This window comes from Nothoprocta perdicaria, unplaced genomic scaffold (genome assembly GCF_003342845.1).
Source record: "Nothoprocta perdicaria isolate Ctin4 unplaced genomic scaffold, notPer1 scaffold_1, whole genome shotgun sequence".
NCBI lineage: Eukaryota > Metazoa > Chordata > Aves > Tinamiformes > Tinamidae > Nothoprocta > Nothoprocta perdicaria.
The window spans coordinates 13,739,273-13,756,557 of NW_020454093.1; the positions used below are offsets into that span (position 1 = coordinate 13,739,273).

Genomic DNA, 17,285 nt, shown 5'->3' on the forward strand with positions numbered 1-17,285 from the left:
CAAGCCTTTCACATTTCCCACACAGTAAAAGAGGGAGCAGTTTCCTTCCAACCACTTTCTAGAGATACTACCAGCATCTTTGTCTCCCTTTCCTTAATTCCTAGAGAAGGGACAAGGAGAAGCTGAACATGCCCTACACAGATACCTCAGCAACCAAATAATCTGGCAGTGCATCAAGCAGTGCATTGAAGCTAAGCTATCCAAAGGCAGGTAAGAACAATCCAGTTGAAGTATCTCTAGGTTCTCTTAGCTCTATTTAGGCAGCACTTTACATGCAGGAAATGCCTTATTATCTTCACAAAACCCAGTGAGGTAGATAAGTATTGAACAGACATCAAACTTGTATTTTGAATGTGTTATAGGCTAATAAAATTATTTACAGAATGTTTTGGTGAATAATTTGGAAAAAACATAAATTTGAAAAAAAGTGATCCATCTGTAGACTGTCTGCAAACACAGAGCAGCAACATGGGTTTAATAAGMAGCTTCACTACAAATTATTCATCCAGCCCTACTAAACAGCATTATCTCCAGTTCACAGATGATGACACAGACTCAGAGAGCCAAACACTGGCCTCAGGTGCATCAGCTATTAAATAGTTACTAATTTATTCTAGAGCAAAACTGAGTCAGAGGTCTACACTTTCAATTGTTTTGCTTAATTTTCCATAAAAAAAAATGGAGAATTTCCTTAATACTGCAAAGATCATGGTAGGAAGGGACCAGGCATGCCGGGTGCCCAGCAGCACCACTTCCCAGTGTTCAGGGTCCTCCTCGAAGCATCCTGCTACCACATCAGCTCCTCTATCTCCATGCAATCCACTCTTCCCGGCAAGGAGCTTCCCTGCACTTCCTGTGCCAGGCAAATCCCTGAAGCACATTACTCTCAACTAAAGCATGGCAGAGGAAAAGGAAAACGTGACCAGGCTCTGGTCTCCACTTACATGGAAGTTATTCCTAAGGAAGAGTGAAGGGAAAGGCAAATTGGGCTATCTCATACCATGTAACATCCCCCACCGTCCTCCTCTGTCACAGCTTGTGACCTTGTCATTATGGATGGGCTTCTAGTGATTCAAAGCAGCTTTGTTAGAGTCCAAATTTCACATACTTCAATAGAAAGCGAAGAGGCTGAGCTTTCCTTTCATAGCCATGACAAAATAACTGCAATATCTGACACATGCAATGTTTATCCCACTAAGATACAAGAGCTCCCATGGCTTTTAAACAGTTGCTCTGTAGCATCATATCAAAGGGGTTTGTCAGCTCATCACAACTGTTGTACAAATTGCTGCTTCTCTAACAAATTACTTTGAGATAAATGTGTGCTTGAGGTATTTTGTAAGATTTTAGAGAGCACCAAGTATTGGATATACTGAAATGGATGGCAGCACCAGTCTTAACCAGCTATGGTTTTATGACATTTTTGAATGCTGAAATAATTTCCAAAGGTAAAATTCTGTAGTATCACCTACAGATCAGCTCAGAAACAGCTCTGTTTTCATGTTTCAGCACAACATTCCCCTTGATCTGGTAGCACCATATACTGCCCAAGAACACAACCCACAGCACTGTGGGTTTGACCTGCATGGCACAACTATGACAAATGCAGATATACTGCCCCATATATCCTCAATGTCTTTGCCCTCACAGAAGTTCAATAGCTTCATCTCTTCCCAGGCAAGGCTTAGTAGTATGGCAGAAGTATACTGCACATCCCACTTGCAGGGCATCTACAAAGAGTGATGTGCAATTTCCAGAGCAGGGTGTTCTGTCTAAAGCCTTGTTAAATATAATCCTGTAAATGACAGGTGGCTTGATGCCTGTACTAGATATGGGCCTGTTGTTGCGAAGGAAAAGGGAGAAATGTATTTACTATATACTACAAAGATTTGCCTCAGCGATGATCCCACCTGAAAACAACCTCTACAGTTGGATCCTATGAATAGCTAAGAGCTCATGGATGCCAACTCTAATAATAAAAAGTAAGGAATGAATTTGTATAAAAATAAAATGAAACACTTTTTGTACAAATAACAGTCATCTCTCTTTCTGACCATTCAGGCACAGGAGGTTCAATATTGTTCAAAATGCTTTGGTGAAACAGGAAATGGAAGCTATGATTTTGTTCCCATACAAAGAAGCCCATCAATCAATGTGCAGCATTCTTACACATATGACTATACATTGAAAAAGAGTATCAAATGTAAGGCAGAAGGAAGGACTCAGCTGTATATAAACAATGTGGAAATGTTGCTGTTGCATTTACTTCTCTGCTTGCAACAATTTACTTTACTGTTTATAGATTTCTTACGTTCTGTACTTCCAAAAATATACAAAAGATATTAAAACAGTGAAGAAGCAATCAAGTTCTCCATGTGACCTGAAGAATATGTGAGTCCTCATTCAGATGGAGGAAATTTTACTGTTATTTACCTCTGCATCTCAAAAGATCGTCAAATTAAAAATGTCAAAAAAAAAAAATCTCAGTTCTATTTATCACTGCAGGCAGATTGCTGATAAATTATGACAATGTGCTCCTGCTCCCTTTTACTTGATCTGTGTGAGAATTAAGACTACAGTTGACCCTTGAAGCACATTGGCAGCATGTCAAAACAGTCTCAGGATACATCCATAGTAGTCAATGAAATGTGGCCAGCATCCTTCTATTCTCATCTTTATGCAGTCAGTGGACAAGGAATAGCCTTGCTGTGTCCATCTTATTGTGCCATACTGTGGGTCCATATTGTTAAAGTCCCACACTCTATAATCAGGATAGCCAGGTACAAACTGCATACTTGAAATGGTCTCTGGCCTGTGGCAGCTTCTGCATCATCCCAGGAAGAGGGGGAGGTTCTGCTGCAGGAATGATAAGTCAACCCAGCAAAACATGTGCCAGAGACCATGAGCATCGTACCAGAGCCTGGGAACATTCCTCAGCACTGTTTAACTCCCAAGCTGCTATGCAACTGGCACTAACAACCCTAAAAAGAATTAGCTTGGATGTCTAAAGTGAACACACTGGTTTAAATTAATCTATGTTTCCAGTTCAGCCTCAATGGAGGCAGAAAATCTCAGAAGTAACTGCTTCAGATAGCTACTTTGCTCCAGATACTGCAAGAAACTTCCTAGCATAGATTCAGCCAGGTTTCTCCCTCAAGTAAATGATGCAGCGACCCTCAAATCTTCCTACAGTGATGACTAGGGATGAATATTTAAAATAATCTTCAAAATAACTACATTTCTTATGTTCACAAGCTTCAAATCTGAGGCACTTCAAAAGAGTTGAATAAAGATTGTCACATCTTCATGTTTCCATTTCAGTGGAAATTTCTCAACAGGCCATGGCCACGGGTCAGCAAAATGAAACAGCTGTCTCATTATTTTATTTTTAAATCTCTGTGGGCAACTCTTAATAGGTAATGATCAAAGAACAACTTACTTTATAGGTTGATGTGTTTCCTATCTCACAAAACAAAGGAAAGTTACTGTTGAAATGCTGTCAACTTAGGTAATGAAATGATAAATTAGGAAGAAAGGAAAAAAAAAAGAGAAAATTCAAACTAATTCTAAAACTAAGTTTTCAAACAGAAACTTTATCAAAAAAATCCTTCAGATTGCTTTTGTTTCAAATATTACTTAATTCAGTTAACTGATGGATAAATCTATTTTAATGTAATGGAATTTCACAATATCAAAAAAAAAAAATTCAAGAGAAGATTCTGTCCTTTACTAGCATTAAAATAAAGTATGTTGTGGCCTGATCACTCTCTCACTGTAATAATGGTGAAACTCTGATTTGTAAAGCACCAAACATTGATAGGGGCTTTTTTCCATTTTGTTCTTACAGACTGAACTAGATTATGTAAACACCACAGGGGAATGAGGACAGCAGGACAAACCAAAAAAGGTCAGGAAATCCTAAATGAAAAAATGTGCTGTCTTTTCATCTCTTTGAAGCTTTTTCCAGCTCCCACTGCTCAGCAGCAGTATGTAAGAAAGCAAGAATCTCCCAACCACAATAATTACAGAAGACAACGGCTGCATCGAGAAATGTTCAGGCAGCCTCTCCCAATTCTGCTTGCTGCAGCATCAACCTTAGGAAACATCAAAAAACATGCTGAACCCCAAGATTTTTCTTTAAACAAAAGCAACAATGAGGAAATGGAGGGTGCATGTGAGGAAACCCTGATTCCCCTGATTCATAACCTCAAACAGAGCATGGATGGAGGAACACAGTGTGTCCCCTTCACTACTGCTATTCATCCACTGGATCCAGACAAGAGAAGATTCCTCTGGATCTCCTACACGCTAACACAGTACAAAGGGAATCTAGGTATTAGAGTCCTTAAAGGTGACTATCATCATAGTATTTATAGCCCAAGATGAAAGGAATAAAGAAGGCATGGTCTAAAATCCAAGCTACTGGGCAATACATGCAATACAGGGAATCTCACTAAAAATGAACAGGCACAATAGCAGTAGCTACTGCTTTCCTGCTTTGCCTTGGTCCTGCAAATTGCAAAAGTGAAGGGAAGATGTAAGAGTAGGGAAGAGGTCCCATTCCTTGTACTCCCTAAAATGCTGATTCAGTGCAGGGCTCCAATTCTGTAAAGAAAAGGGGGGAAAGATATTTTCTGGAGAGATGCCTGTTTCCTAGTGCAAAGACCAGTTGTTCTGGAAGTTTATGTGAGAAGAAAAGAAGATTTTATAATGGATTTTTTAATGAGTTAGATGTGGAAAAAATTCTAACCGAGCACAGTTGTCCTGGAACAGCTTTTGTGGAATTCCTGATGCTAAAGGTTATTAAAAACATGGTAGACTGTTATCTGTAAGCAAAGGTCTAAATTTATACCTATCCTGGACTTAGAGAAGGGGAACAGACAGGGTAATCTTTTGTTATCTTTGAGAGTCCTGCATGTCTTTGATTATTACAGATTAGGAGCTGCTCTAACACAAGTACATAAACGGCACTTGCATTCAGACACTTAGTGGAATATTTCTCCTAATACGAGTGCCTTACTGCTCTAGCTAATGGAAAGAGGTGAGTGGAGATGCCTTTAAAGGAAAGTTCCACAAAGGCACTCTGGCTGCATAACTTCAGGTGTATTTCTGAAAGCCTGAGCCAAGATCAAGTGCTCATGGCCCTCAGCAGACATGCACTTAACCGGTCATAGTCCCAGTGCTGCAGCTTGGCTTCCCTAATTCATGAGGTCTGTCTGCAGCATGATAGCACCGTCAATAGAAAAGGTAGCCCAGTCTTTATTCCCTGAGAATCCACTGCTTCGAGGCTAATCTCTCTGTGCTCAAGTCTACAGGCTGCTTTTGCTGTAATTTTCCTTATATGTTTGCTTTTCATTTCCAAGAAGCTGCCTTTTTTTTTTCTATTTTTCAAATCCCATCTCATCTGCTGGTGCACCAGTTTCCAAAAACCTTAAAAAAAAAAAAAAAAAGTTGCTTTAGAAAAAAAAGTAAGCTTTAGAAAATAGCTGTAAATGAGCAATAACATGTTAGCATGTCTACACAACACAGAGTGAGAATTAACATTTTAATGATCAGAGTCATTAAATGGAAATGTCATTAATATGGAAAATGTCATTAATATGGAAAAAAAAACAGTAATTCAATCACACGTGCTAGCGTGTTCCCCTCACTGGTTTTCTGCTTTGCAATATCCAACAGCAGTGAAGAAAAAGCAAGTTGGCTAAAGAGCAGCAGCTAGCAAAGAGCAGACACTTTGCACAATGCTACCACAGAGGATTTGCCACATCTGCCTCGGGGAAAACAGATCATGAAAGCTGCAAATTAAACCCTGGACCCGGGAAAACTTGCACCATTTAAGAGTGTAGTTTCACACTGCCATGGAGCAGAAGTAACAGCTCATTGCCACTGAAAGGGAAAGGTCTCATCCCTGGCCCTGCCACCTTGCTGCTTCCCCATCCCTTTCCCTCTCCACATGCTCCTCTACCTTCCCACTCTGACTCCCAGTGCTTCTCCCTCCCTTTTTGCAGCAACTCAGATGTTCATCTGAGCTCATGGTAAGAGAATTCAACTCACTAGCCCCAGGGGAAAAAAACACTCTTTTCTTTTGGTTAAGTATCTGAGTCAGTGAGGAGCTGACTGGAATGAGATGAGCTCCAGGGGCAGAGCAAGGCGAGTGACAGGACAACATGGCCACAGTTTGGAAGCAGGAAGATGGGACAGGGAACCTTTCCAAGATATGTTTCTTCAAGCCTTAACCCTTCAAGTTCCAGGCCACATGAACCTTTCCACAAGAAACCACTACTACTACTAAGCACGCCAAGAACTTAGTACTTGTTTTAGTAACACTGTTTTATTAGGCTTAAAAAAATAAAAAGAAATTAAGCAATTGAGTAGCTTTCTTGTCCTCCAGCTATTCTTTCCTTTTATAATATCTTATTACAAGACCCTCACAATAGCTGTCAAGGTGGCAAAGTAGTACACATATCACCAACACAGGTAATACCCTATGAGGTTTCGAGCACTACTGAAGAAGTTTTCTTCATGTTAATGGTATGAAAAAATCTGCATTAAGATACACAACACTTATGCTGCTCTAAGAAGAAACCTGAAAAGGTTAGCAAAGTTGACCACCCAGTATTTAAGTTCATAAAAACATCTTATGCATATGTACAGTATTAAGTAGATTCTTACCGTTCTGAAATGAAAATAAGAATAAAAGTCAACTTGCTGTTAATTTTCTGAGTGTTCAGCACAGCTAAAAGCTTTTGTATATATTATCAAAAATATAGTTTTATGTTATGTGTGTGTGTATATATATACATCGTTATGATTTTATATTGTATCTATACACACATATATGTATACAGATATATTTTATCTATATACATTTATATATATATACACACACATTTATTTTATATCCCTCTATATTTTATCATATCTATAGATACCGAAATACATATATAAAAATTCAGTTAAAATGCCAGGTAAATAATTTAAAAATTCCTTTTCCCATCCATCAATATCGTTTGAGAGTGTATTTTTTCAGGAGTTAGCTATCCAAAGTTTAATATCTTCAATAAGAACCCTGGCTAAATATTTTGGGCTACTTGAAAAATGTTTGTCTTGATGTCTCTTAATCTCTTTGCTCTATCTATGACAATTTTTCACTCTCAATGTTTCTCTGATACAAAACACTAAATTAAACTCTTGAAGAAACATTTAACTTGGTATAAGAAATAAAATGCAAGGATATCTTTTAGAAAACTGATAATATATCAGATAGAAAATTCCTGCAATCACTGTGCACACACACACAGATATAAATGAAGATTAAAGTATAAAGAGGACAGAGCCGAACATGTGACAAGCAGTAAATGTGTGGGCTGATGATAGGACACGCAGCATCTTGGCTTCACACAATCCCTTCAAGTCCTCCCTAATTATTTTGAAGCTCATTACTGATGGACACATGTGCTTGAGAATGCACTAGAAACAGGCATGTTTCTAACCCCTGGAACAGGCTGCCCAGAGAGGTTGTGGAGTCTCTGGACATCTTTAAAACCTGCCTGGATGCAGCGCCGTGCCACATGCTCTAGGTAATCCTGCATGTCCAGGGAGGTTGGACTAGATGACCTCTRGAGGTCCCTTCCAACCTTAAGCATTCTATGATTCTATGAGAAACCATAACAAAAAGGAACAAAAAGGAATGTCCATCCAGGTTGGTGAGACAAGAGATTTAGTCACAAGTCTCGTCAACAGTTTCACCACCTCAAACACTGCAGAACGGAGCAACGTCACACAGAACAACTCAGTATTGATTACAACTGAAAGCAAATGTTTGATTTCTTTGTGCAAAGCAGAGGGTAGTTATAATTGCACAGCTGCTGTTTTCAGTCAGTGGCAGTATGGAGAGCAGCATGAAGGAGGTTAAAGGCAAGTGCTGAAATACACATTTTCAAAAGTGGCTTTTGACACTTCACAAAATCACATAATGGTTGAGGCTGGAGATGTCTCTGTAGTTTGCCTGGCCCAAACCCTTGCTCAGAGCAAGGTCAGTTACAGCAGGCTGCCCAGGACTGTGTCCAGCCAGGCTTTGGAAATCTCCAAGGACAGAGATTCCACAACCTCTCCAGGTGACCTGTTCCAGTTTGACCACTCTCACAGTAAAGACATTTCTTCCACTGTCTAAATGGAACTTCCTGTAACTCAGACTGTGCTCATTGACACTTGTCCTGCCGCTGGGCTCCTCTGAGAACAGTCTGAACCTGTCTCCTTCACACCCCACCATCGGGTATTTATATCCCTGAGCCTTTTCTCCTCCAGACTGAACAGTCCCAGCTCTCTCAGCCTATCCTTGTCTATCAGATGCTCCAATCTCTTAATCATCTTCATGACCCTTCAATGACTCACTCCTGTTCCCATGTTTCTTGTACTGGGCAGCTCAGTACTGGGTCCAGCCCTCATGTGGCCTCTACAAGGCTGAGCAGACAGGACCACCCACCTCAACCTGCTGGCAATGCTCTTCTAATGAAGCCCTGGATGCTGTTGGTCTTCTTTGTTGCAAGGATACACTGCTGGCCCATATTCAACTTATTGTACACAAGGACCCCCAGGTCCTTTTCTGTAAAGAGGCTTTCCAGCAGATCAGCCTCCCACCAAGGAGCTGAAACTTGGCACAGCCTTTTTTGAGGGACAGCTAAACATAAGATTGTGTCTCCTGTTTTTAAAACATTAAAACAGGCCTCTTGGAGCTATGTAATCCAAAACTTCAAAGAATGAAACCTTAACTTTGAAAATGCAGACATGAGGCCATGTTTTCAAAAATCCTGCCACTGTTCCAAGGGAAGACTTGAAAAATCAAGATTCACAATGAAACTAAAAATTTGAATTTTGGTCTTTCTATAAGACTGAAATCTAACAAGCTAATAACTTTTGCTATTAAACCCATGCCAAAGGTTTTGTAAAGGGGCAGCAAGTCTTATTTATATATTACTGTCCAATTATTTTACACTGACTGCAGATATTAGCACAAATGCAACCAATATTATTAAAGGTTACTGAATCAGAGAGGAAATCTGGAAACTTTTCAAGCAGCAAGAAATTCTTTTCAGACTCTGACAAAATAGGACAACTTCTCTATCTACTATAACCAGTAAGTCTCTCTATTGTCACCATCAATAGAAAGTGGAAAGAAAGTTATTTGTACCTATTAGGTGAAAGATGTGTTTTTTTAATCTGAATCACTTCGCTAATCTAGTTTAGGACAGAGCTGTGTATCTGAAAAGCCAGTAAAATGGAGAGGGAAAAATGGGAGGCGAAAGCAGGGAAAATGACTGTGAGAGCTGGGGGAACCTCTGAAATGTTCCTGCCAGAGAAGTCTCAACATGGAAACATATCAGCATAAGTAGAGACCAGTTACACAGAAGAACAGCAAGTAGCCTGTGCACAGAATTATCGTCCATGAAGGTAACTCCCTGCTGCTCCCAAACCCTATCATTTGCATTTCCTGATCCACAAGTACATCGCTTCAACTTGCAGAGTCCACCTTATCCATACAAATCATGCACTCCCTTCAGCCTCTTCAGGGAGGCTCCTCCTGGCCTCAATCAGTTCAAAGGCTCCTTTYTTTTCCTGTTTCCACCCGTTTTAGGTGATGGCTCATCCCTTTTCCTGCAGTGACTTTTCCCCACATTCCTTCTTTCATCCTTATTACAGTTACTAAGTCTTACAACTCCACAAATGAAATGGCTTGAATGGATTCATTAGCACATATAWGAAGAAAATTGTAATTGTTGACCATATAGTCAACGATATGGAGACTGTAGTTCATTGTAATATAGTGCTGACAATATGACAAGTCAATTAAGATAAAAAAAGTAACAATCTGCATGGAAAACCTAGGCAAAAGTATCTGTAGAATTTGATCTTTCTGTATATGGCTGAATTACCACTGTAATTCCACCATCTCTGTAAATAATTATCTTAATAAAAAACGCTTGCTTATTTTTAGAAATGTGTGGTCCTCTCCCGTGATCTAGCAGGATATGAAACAGACCTACCATTTCTGTTCCAAATAACACATTCTGGCTYCTACTATCTTGAGTTAAATCACAAAAGTTTTGATTGGTTCTAGAAAATAATTTGCAGATTAGTGGATTTCACCCATTTGTTGTTTCTCAAAATGATCTTCTGGTTGAAATTTCTCATATAAACAGGAATTTGAGGAAAAAAAAATCTATATTTTTTCCCATTCACTTTTTTTTTCAGAACTTTTTTGAGCTCAGCAACTTAAAGCCAGCTCTGTTTTAAAATTTTGTACGTGGAATAATACCTCTAACTCATTAAAAGAATTGGAATGATTTCTGTATTTRAAAGCAGTATGCTAAACATTCACAACATGGTCCTTCCCCTCAATTTTAGAAAAACAATTCAAACTACAGGTTTTAAGTGTGCACAAGTGTTATATATTTGACTGTGCCATCATTTTCACAGTTGCCTGCAACTTTTGATGACCATAAAAATCAACAGAGGAGTGGAAGATAATTTGTCTGAGGATTCTCCCAAACTTAGAGATTTTTCAGTTTGAGATAATATCAGCTGAGAACTGCTCAGTATCCCTTATTAAAAGAATTGAAACTGTTCTTAATTTACCTGTCATACATAAAAAAAAAAAAAAATTATTCCCAGAATGATTGGAAGAGATCATCTAGTCCAATCACCCTGCTCAAGCAGGGACACCTAGAACATGTGGCACAGAGYCACATCCAGGTGGGTTTTGAAGATCTCCAAGGAAGAAGACTCCACAACCTCTCTGGCAGCCTGTTCCAGGGCTCTGTCACTCTCACAGTAAAGTTCTTCCTCATATGGAGATTAAACTTACTATGTTTTAATTTATACTCAATACAATTAATATTGTGTGTAGGTTGTAGAAACAGAGGCAGTTCACGACATTCTTGAGAAAATTCAGGTAGTGTAACATCAAAGACCCCTTCCAAGTGGCTGCTCTAACTTATTCAACAGCAAAATTGAAGGTCATATCCTAGAGGACGTCAATGGATAAGTTATAAGGTAAATTGAAAAATACCCAGCCACCACGTATTATGCACCTGGCATTCTGTGATACACATATGTTATCACTTGGGTCTAAAAATTAATTTCTGGCATGTTTGAATGAAAAATCTTTTTAAGAAAACATATCTTTTGACTAGCAATATAGTCATAAAATTGCTAATAGAATAGGTGGTTTCATTTGCAGCCCATAAGCTATCCTGTTCCTTATGCATAAAAGTTCCCTGGCTTACTATTGTGTGTTTCTCTCTTATTTGATGCTAAAATCSCAATGAGCTGTCTTCATGAGTAACCCTTGCTCATGGGGGTAATTACACAGAGCTCAGGAGAAGAATCCACTTGAACTTGTTGTATTCGACACTATACACTTTTCGCCCGAGAGTTTTATGGATCATCTCACACTGTATCATTAGCTGGATTTGATTTAGCTATCTGGGTGAGAYGGAGCTTTTCCCTCTAAGCCTTCAATTTTCAATGGCTTATGCCTTTCTGAAGCAGTTACTTTTGAAGACGAATTTTACTGCACTTGCTCTCAACTCAGTGAAAAATGTTTTCTGAAAAGTCTGAAAAAATTATGTTCACATCCTTCTATGATTTGAACATTTGCATTGAGAAATTGTGGAGGTGGGAAGGTTATATTACACAAGAAAAAAAACATTTTTCTTCATGTGTAAACATCTTTACTGAAAATAAAAAAATAACAGGAAAWCATATTATGCATGTTTTTATCCCAAAGCAGTTCCTTTTAACAGGGGAATAACAGGAAAATTTGTTCTTAACAAATAGTTGTTAAGAACAGGTTCTTGTTCCTTTTTTTTTTTTTCCCCTCTTTTCCTCCCCAATAGATTACTCGTATGCACAAAGAAAAATTAGGAAATTTCATTCAAACCTTGTAGCATATGTGTCTCCCTCATGCTTGTGCTTTAAGTACTGGATCACAGACCACTGTTACATGATCATTAATTAATATGTCGCTGAATTGTACACTCTAATATTTTAATAGATCCTGTTTCTAATAGAAAAGCTGAATTATCTACTAATACAAATGAAACAAACAAATCTGCAAATACTGGTTCGTGGTCATTTATTATCATCTTTGACATTTTTAATAGTGATTACAATATGAGGAAAAACTTTCTATTAAGCTTTATAAAGTAGTGGGTTATAAAAAGCCATGAAGAAACTCTATTGGTTATAGGGGTTTTTTTGGTTCTTTTTTACTTTGTTTTGCTTTTTGTAACACTACATAAAATGATACAAACAGGATCAGAACATAACGTTGAGCCCTAAAATAAATTTAATCTGAAGAATGGGAAACACCCCAGGATACTCTCATCCAACTAACAAGTTAATGGGGTACTAAAGAGATGTCATCCACTCAAGTTTTCTACTTTAAGATCAAGCTTTCCTTTTGCAGCGGAAAATAGCAATTCTAGGAGGCGAAGAGCAGGAGGAGACATATTGAAATGAACAAGATTAAATAAAATTATAAAACATACTTTGAAATGAGTGATATACTAATTGCTAAATGCTAAAGTGAAATAATCCAATGAGTTCTTAGCCAGAATGGTATCTTCTGCCCTAGAGGGAATGGGAATAATGTTTGTAGCTCTCAGAGAAAATTATCATGCAACAAAGTGATGAGATTGATGAATGTTGGCCGTARCAGCACCTGAATATGGGCTCAAAAGTTATGATTGCAAATCCAGTCAAAACAAAAACATCAGTGTTGTCACACAAGTGACACCCAAATGTGATAAACAACAGCAAACCCATACATCATTAGTGTGTGTTTGATTTTATTGATGTTAAGTCATACACCACTGTAATATTATACATTTTAGTGCAGGTCTGAAAAAAATAGAAGAAGGAAACTAATGTTCCCCCAAATAAATAATTCACATCTTTTTTATTAGTTTTAKCTCATAGACATGCACCTTTGATGCCAGTTCTGCAGCCCTTATATTAAGAATCATTCAGGCTTGGACTCATTTCTTTCCTCAGAGGCATTTCAAACTCAGCAGAAGACCAGCCTTATCCTTGCATGTTTTACAAGCAGAATTTATTGTGACAAGGAATTACAACCCATTCTAATGCTGTTCCCAAAAATGTGTAACATTTGAAAAAAAAAATAAAACAACCCTTTTTTCCCCTCAAAGACAGTAACGTTTTCCATGTCTACAGACATGCTTTTCAAGGTAGCTTGACCTATTTTGATATCTAAATAGGACTAGATTTCCCAAAGTGTTCCATATCCAGCAGCTCTTATTATAGCCAGATTTTCTAAAGAATTCAACTATCCCAGTGCCAAGTTCTTTGGGAAAGAAAGTCATTTAGTGCAATGCTGACCTGAGGGCTGGGTTCTTTTGAAAATCTGGCTCTGTTATTGAGTGCTGCACTCTCATGAAGGTCTGTCTCCAGCTTTAACGGGTCTAATTCTTCCAGCACTAACATTCACAAAGTCAATGACTCTGCCATTGTGCACGTCTGTGAGACTGATTCAAGCTAGGAAATTCAATTCTTTATTCTTATTAATTGGTGATCAGGTCATTAAAAAATATATATCCCAAAACATCACATATAAGTGCTTATTATTTTCTGTGCTGATCAGCTGGATAGGTGTAATGTCTGCAGGCCTTTGGATTTCTGGATTTACTCTCTATTATAAAAGTAAGTAACACATAAAATTATCAAAGTAATGTAATACAGTGCAACAAGTTCATGCCATGAACATTCACGGACAATCATGTTACTGGTCAGCTGTTTCCCCTTTGGTTCTCTAAAATCACAGAACTAGTAAAATTCAATGTAATTGTAGTAGTAGCAGTATTACATATAAAAGATGTAGGTTTCCAGCAATCAGTTAGCTGACACATGAATCAGAAGCAGTAAAAGTCTGTGGCTTTTCAGAAGGCAAAAGCAAGAAAATCATTTGAAAGAAAAGGCACAAGTGCCATCTTCTTCCGGGAGAGAAAGATTTAGAGAATCCCAGACTAATCTGTTCCCAACTATGGTATTCACCACCCGGTGTCTAAAGATTTGTTTTAAGCCTTTYCCATAGTGTCTGTCAACCCATTTCCTTATCTCCAGTGAGGGCATCACACAACTGTAAATAAATGTTCAAACGAGTTTAGCAGTCATCAGGATGTTTTGATTTTAGCAAGACAGTTTTTATTGCTGAAGTTGAATTTAGCAAGCTGTATCTGTGGTGATTTTACAACTCATTTTAACTTCACTAATAGATTTCCTTCTCACTCCACTGCTTTCTTGGGATTATAAAATTGATCTTTGTAAACCAAGTCCCAAATGAAGAAAATGGGAAAAATTGAGGTGCATTTGACTACTTTTGCTTCTGACCCACAGTACTTCCCAGTTAGCTCACATTATTAAAGATAAAGTGGTTTGTTTCATCACTTTCCTCTGCATGTGATCCCTTGCCTGCACCTCAAATACAGCTCCTGTAGAAATCCTACTTTCTACCATGAAATCCTACTATGCTACTTGCATTAAAAGGGCAAAGTGGAAAACCTCCACACCTTTCACTCTCCTATCTTCCTCTTCACCTATTATTTTTTGACATGTGAGTAAATGGTAGTTGCCTTTCATTGCTAACCGTGCAGCATAAGATGAGCTGCAGGAACAAGGCAGAGATGTTTTCAGTGTTTTGAAAATGACACTTCAAAGCAGGGACTGAGGCACAGGGTTCTTGGAAACTTCCCAATTCCAGTAGCCTTTGGCAGCAGGTAGGTGGAAACTATATGTCACACTTGCACACAAACTCCCTTCTGTTTCTGCAAACAGAAAACGCACAGCTAAGAAAAGTGTATGTCTATACTATGCTAACATTAATTCATCTTTTTCACAGTACTACAAATCATTTGTTTCTAAGCTAGACTCTTTCAATACTTAGGAACACACCATTCTGCTGTGATCAAGGGAAACAGGAAGACAAATATCTTAACRGGATCTTTAAAAATACCTATATGGTCCCATTCCCAAGTTTACATATCTAATATTTTAATGCAAGCTACCAATCATCTCCTCACAACTACTGCCTATTTAATTTCCTCATGTACTTAATGGTAGCTATTATGATAACCAAGGATCATGGGACTAGATCCCTAAGAGGCAAGGTCAGACCAGTAAAATTAGCCATCTGTCCAATAAGGCTTTAAGCTCAGGTTGTATTTAAGTATTAAGCTTCCAACTGTAGAGACATGTTTTTCCACCACAAGAGCAAGAGAATGTACAATATTGATTGTGAAACATGGCCAAAAAAAGTCCAAACGATGTTTTAAAAATACAAAAAGGGTCTGATACTACAAACATTTTGTCAACTGAGGAAAAAAAAAATACTAAATTTATTAAATTTTTCACTTCATCTGACTCACTCTGATCTGTGTAATGTCAGCGATAAAAATCAGCACTGGCCTTAATGATTTCAAGATATGTCTGAGTGTCTGGGACTGTCTCAGAACATAAGTACTTTATGTTCACAATGTTTAAAGTACGCAAAATGTCAAACCTCATCATATACTCTGTCCAGCTCACGGTTCATACCACACAGACTACAAATGCTGTAGAAGATGCTTAGAGTCCAGGCCTTTAACTTTCGATCATTAAAGGCCATCTATCAGCTTGATTAACACATAAAAATCCTCTCAACACCAGTGTGAATGTCTTTGTAGATTGCAGGTAASGTCTAGGCAGAGGAAATGCAGAGAAGCCCAATCCTGAAGTGCCCCAGGTAACCTATGTACGTAGTTACTTATGTAACAGGATTGCCACCTAAGAACTGGAACTAAAACCTAACCATTGTATTTCAAGATGCGCTCCTCAACACTACCTAATTCACTACTGTACAAACATGCGTCCTAGCCCAAGAACCGTCCTGCAGCCTCAGCCAGGGAAACTCCGACTGACAGAGAGCTTCACCTGACCCTTCCCTCTGCTCGGGCAACAGAGCAAATCATGGGCTACTGCTCATCCCAGAGAAACCACTCAAATGTGTGACAAACACTCCAGCAACAGCAGTTGAGTCTCCATTTGTAATCTGAATGATTTGGCCAGAATGGGATGGAAAACACCAGGCACCCTATTCTGCAACTTTGTTTCTTTAACAGCTTATTTCTAGGTGTATCCTCTAAGTAAAAGTGAACATAAATAAATGCAGCCTCCTGGAGGGGAAGGCGGGAATGCTGCGTGCACACAACTGATACAGACTCAAGGAGGGAGCAGCACGGAAGACCCAAGCCCCGCGCAGCCCGGGGATCGGCTGAGCCGCGTTGGCTCCGCACGCCGCGCGGTGCGGCCGCGCTCACCCGCATCGCCAGGCTCCGTGGAAGCAGCAGCAGGAGCAGGAGCCGGCAGCGAGCGCTGCCCGGCGCGGCAGAGCGAGGGACCGGCCTCTGCGCGCACCGCCCGCCCGCGCCGTTATCCGATGGCAACGGCACGGACCGATAACAGCAGCGATAACAAATAACTAAGTTGCGGACTGGGAGACGCCGCCGTCTCGGGGCGCCGCCGTCCGCGCTGACAGCTCCGCGCTGGCCAAGCTACTTTTAAAGGGAACTAAACTTTGGGAGGCTCGGGCTGAGCGCGGCGCGGCGCTGAGCGGGCACCCCGCCGCCTCGGTGCCAGTCCCGACCTGGTGTCGAGCCGGTGCCGGTGCCGAGCCGGTGCCGGTGCCTACCTTGCCTGCGCGGGAGGCTCCTCCGCGGCGCGGCCGCGCAGCCGATGCACGAGGCGAGAAGCAGCAGGGCGAGGCGCGGAGCCTCCATGGGCGCCGCCTTCCCCCCGCCGCCTCCGGCCTGGGGGCGCCTGGGGGGCCGCAGCGGAGCGGAGGGGAGCGGGGCCCGGCCCAGCGCTGCGGCAGCCGGGCGCGGAGCGGGGCTGGAGGCGGGCGCGGAGCGGCCGCTCTTCTGGAGGCGCGGGGCCGGCACAGGCGGAGCGGGGCCGGCGCCGGCCGCTGATGGGATTACGGGCGCCGTGGGGAGGGCGGGTGGGGGGCAAGGCGCCTCCCCCGCCCCGGCCCCGCCGCCCTCCGGGCCGCCCCTGACGGGTGTCCCCGGGCCCTCGGAGGAGCCTCGGGGCGGCCCCCGCCGCCCCTTCGCCCTCCCGGAGCGGCCCTGCCCGGGGGGGCTCTAGGGACCCACTCTGCTCAGGTGCGGGTGGCCCCCGCGCCCACCCCGCCGCCCCCCTCCCGTCCCTCGGATCTCCCGGTTCCCGAGAGG

The 17,285-nt window shown here is 40.8% G+C and overlaps 1 protein-coding gene across 1 annotated transcript in view; it reads right to left on the bottom strand.

Annotated features, from left to right (window-relative positions):
* Window positions 1–16,838, bottom strand: part of EGFLAM (EGF like, fibronectin type III and laminin G domains) — a 71,909-nt gene extending 55,071 nt beyond the window's left edge. Inside the window, exon 1 of the mRNA XM_026038651.1 lies at window positions 16,745–16,838. Within this exon, the coding sequence (XP_025894436.1) occupies window positions 16,745–16,832 (88 nt within the window). The 5' untranslated portion in view covers window positions 16,833–16,838. The remainder of the gene's footprint in view (window positions 1–16,744) is intronic.
* Window positions 16,839–17,285: the final 447 nt, after the last annotated feature.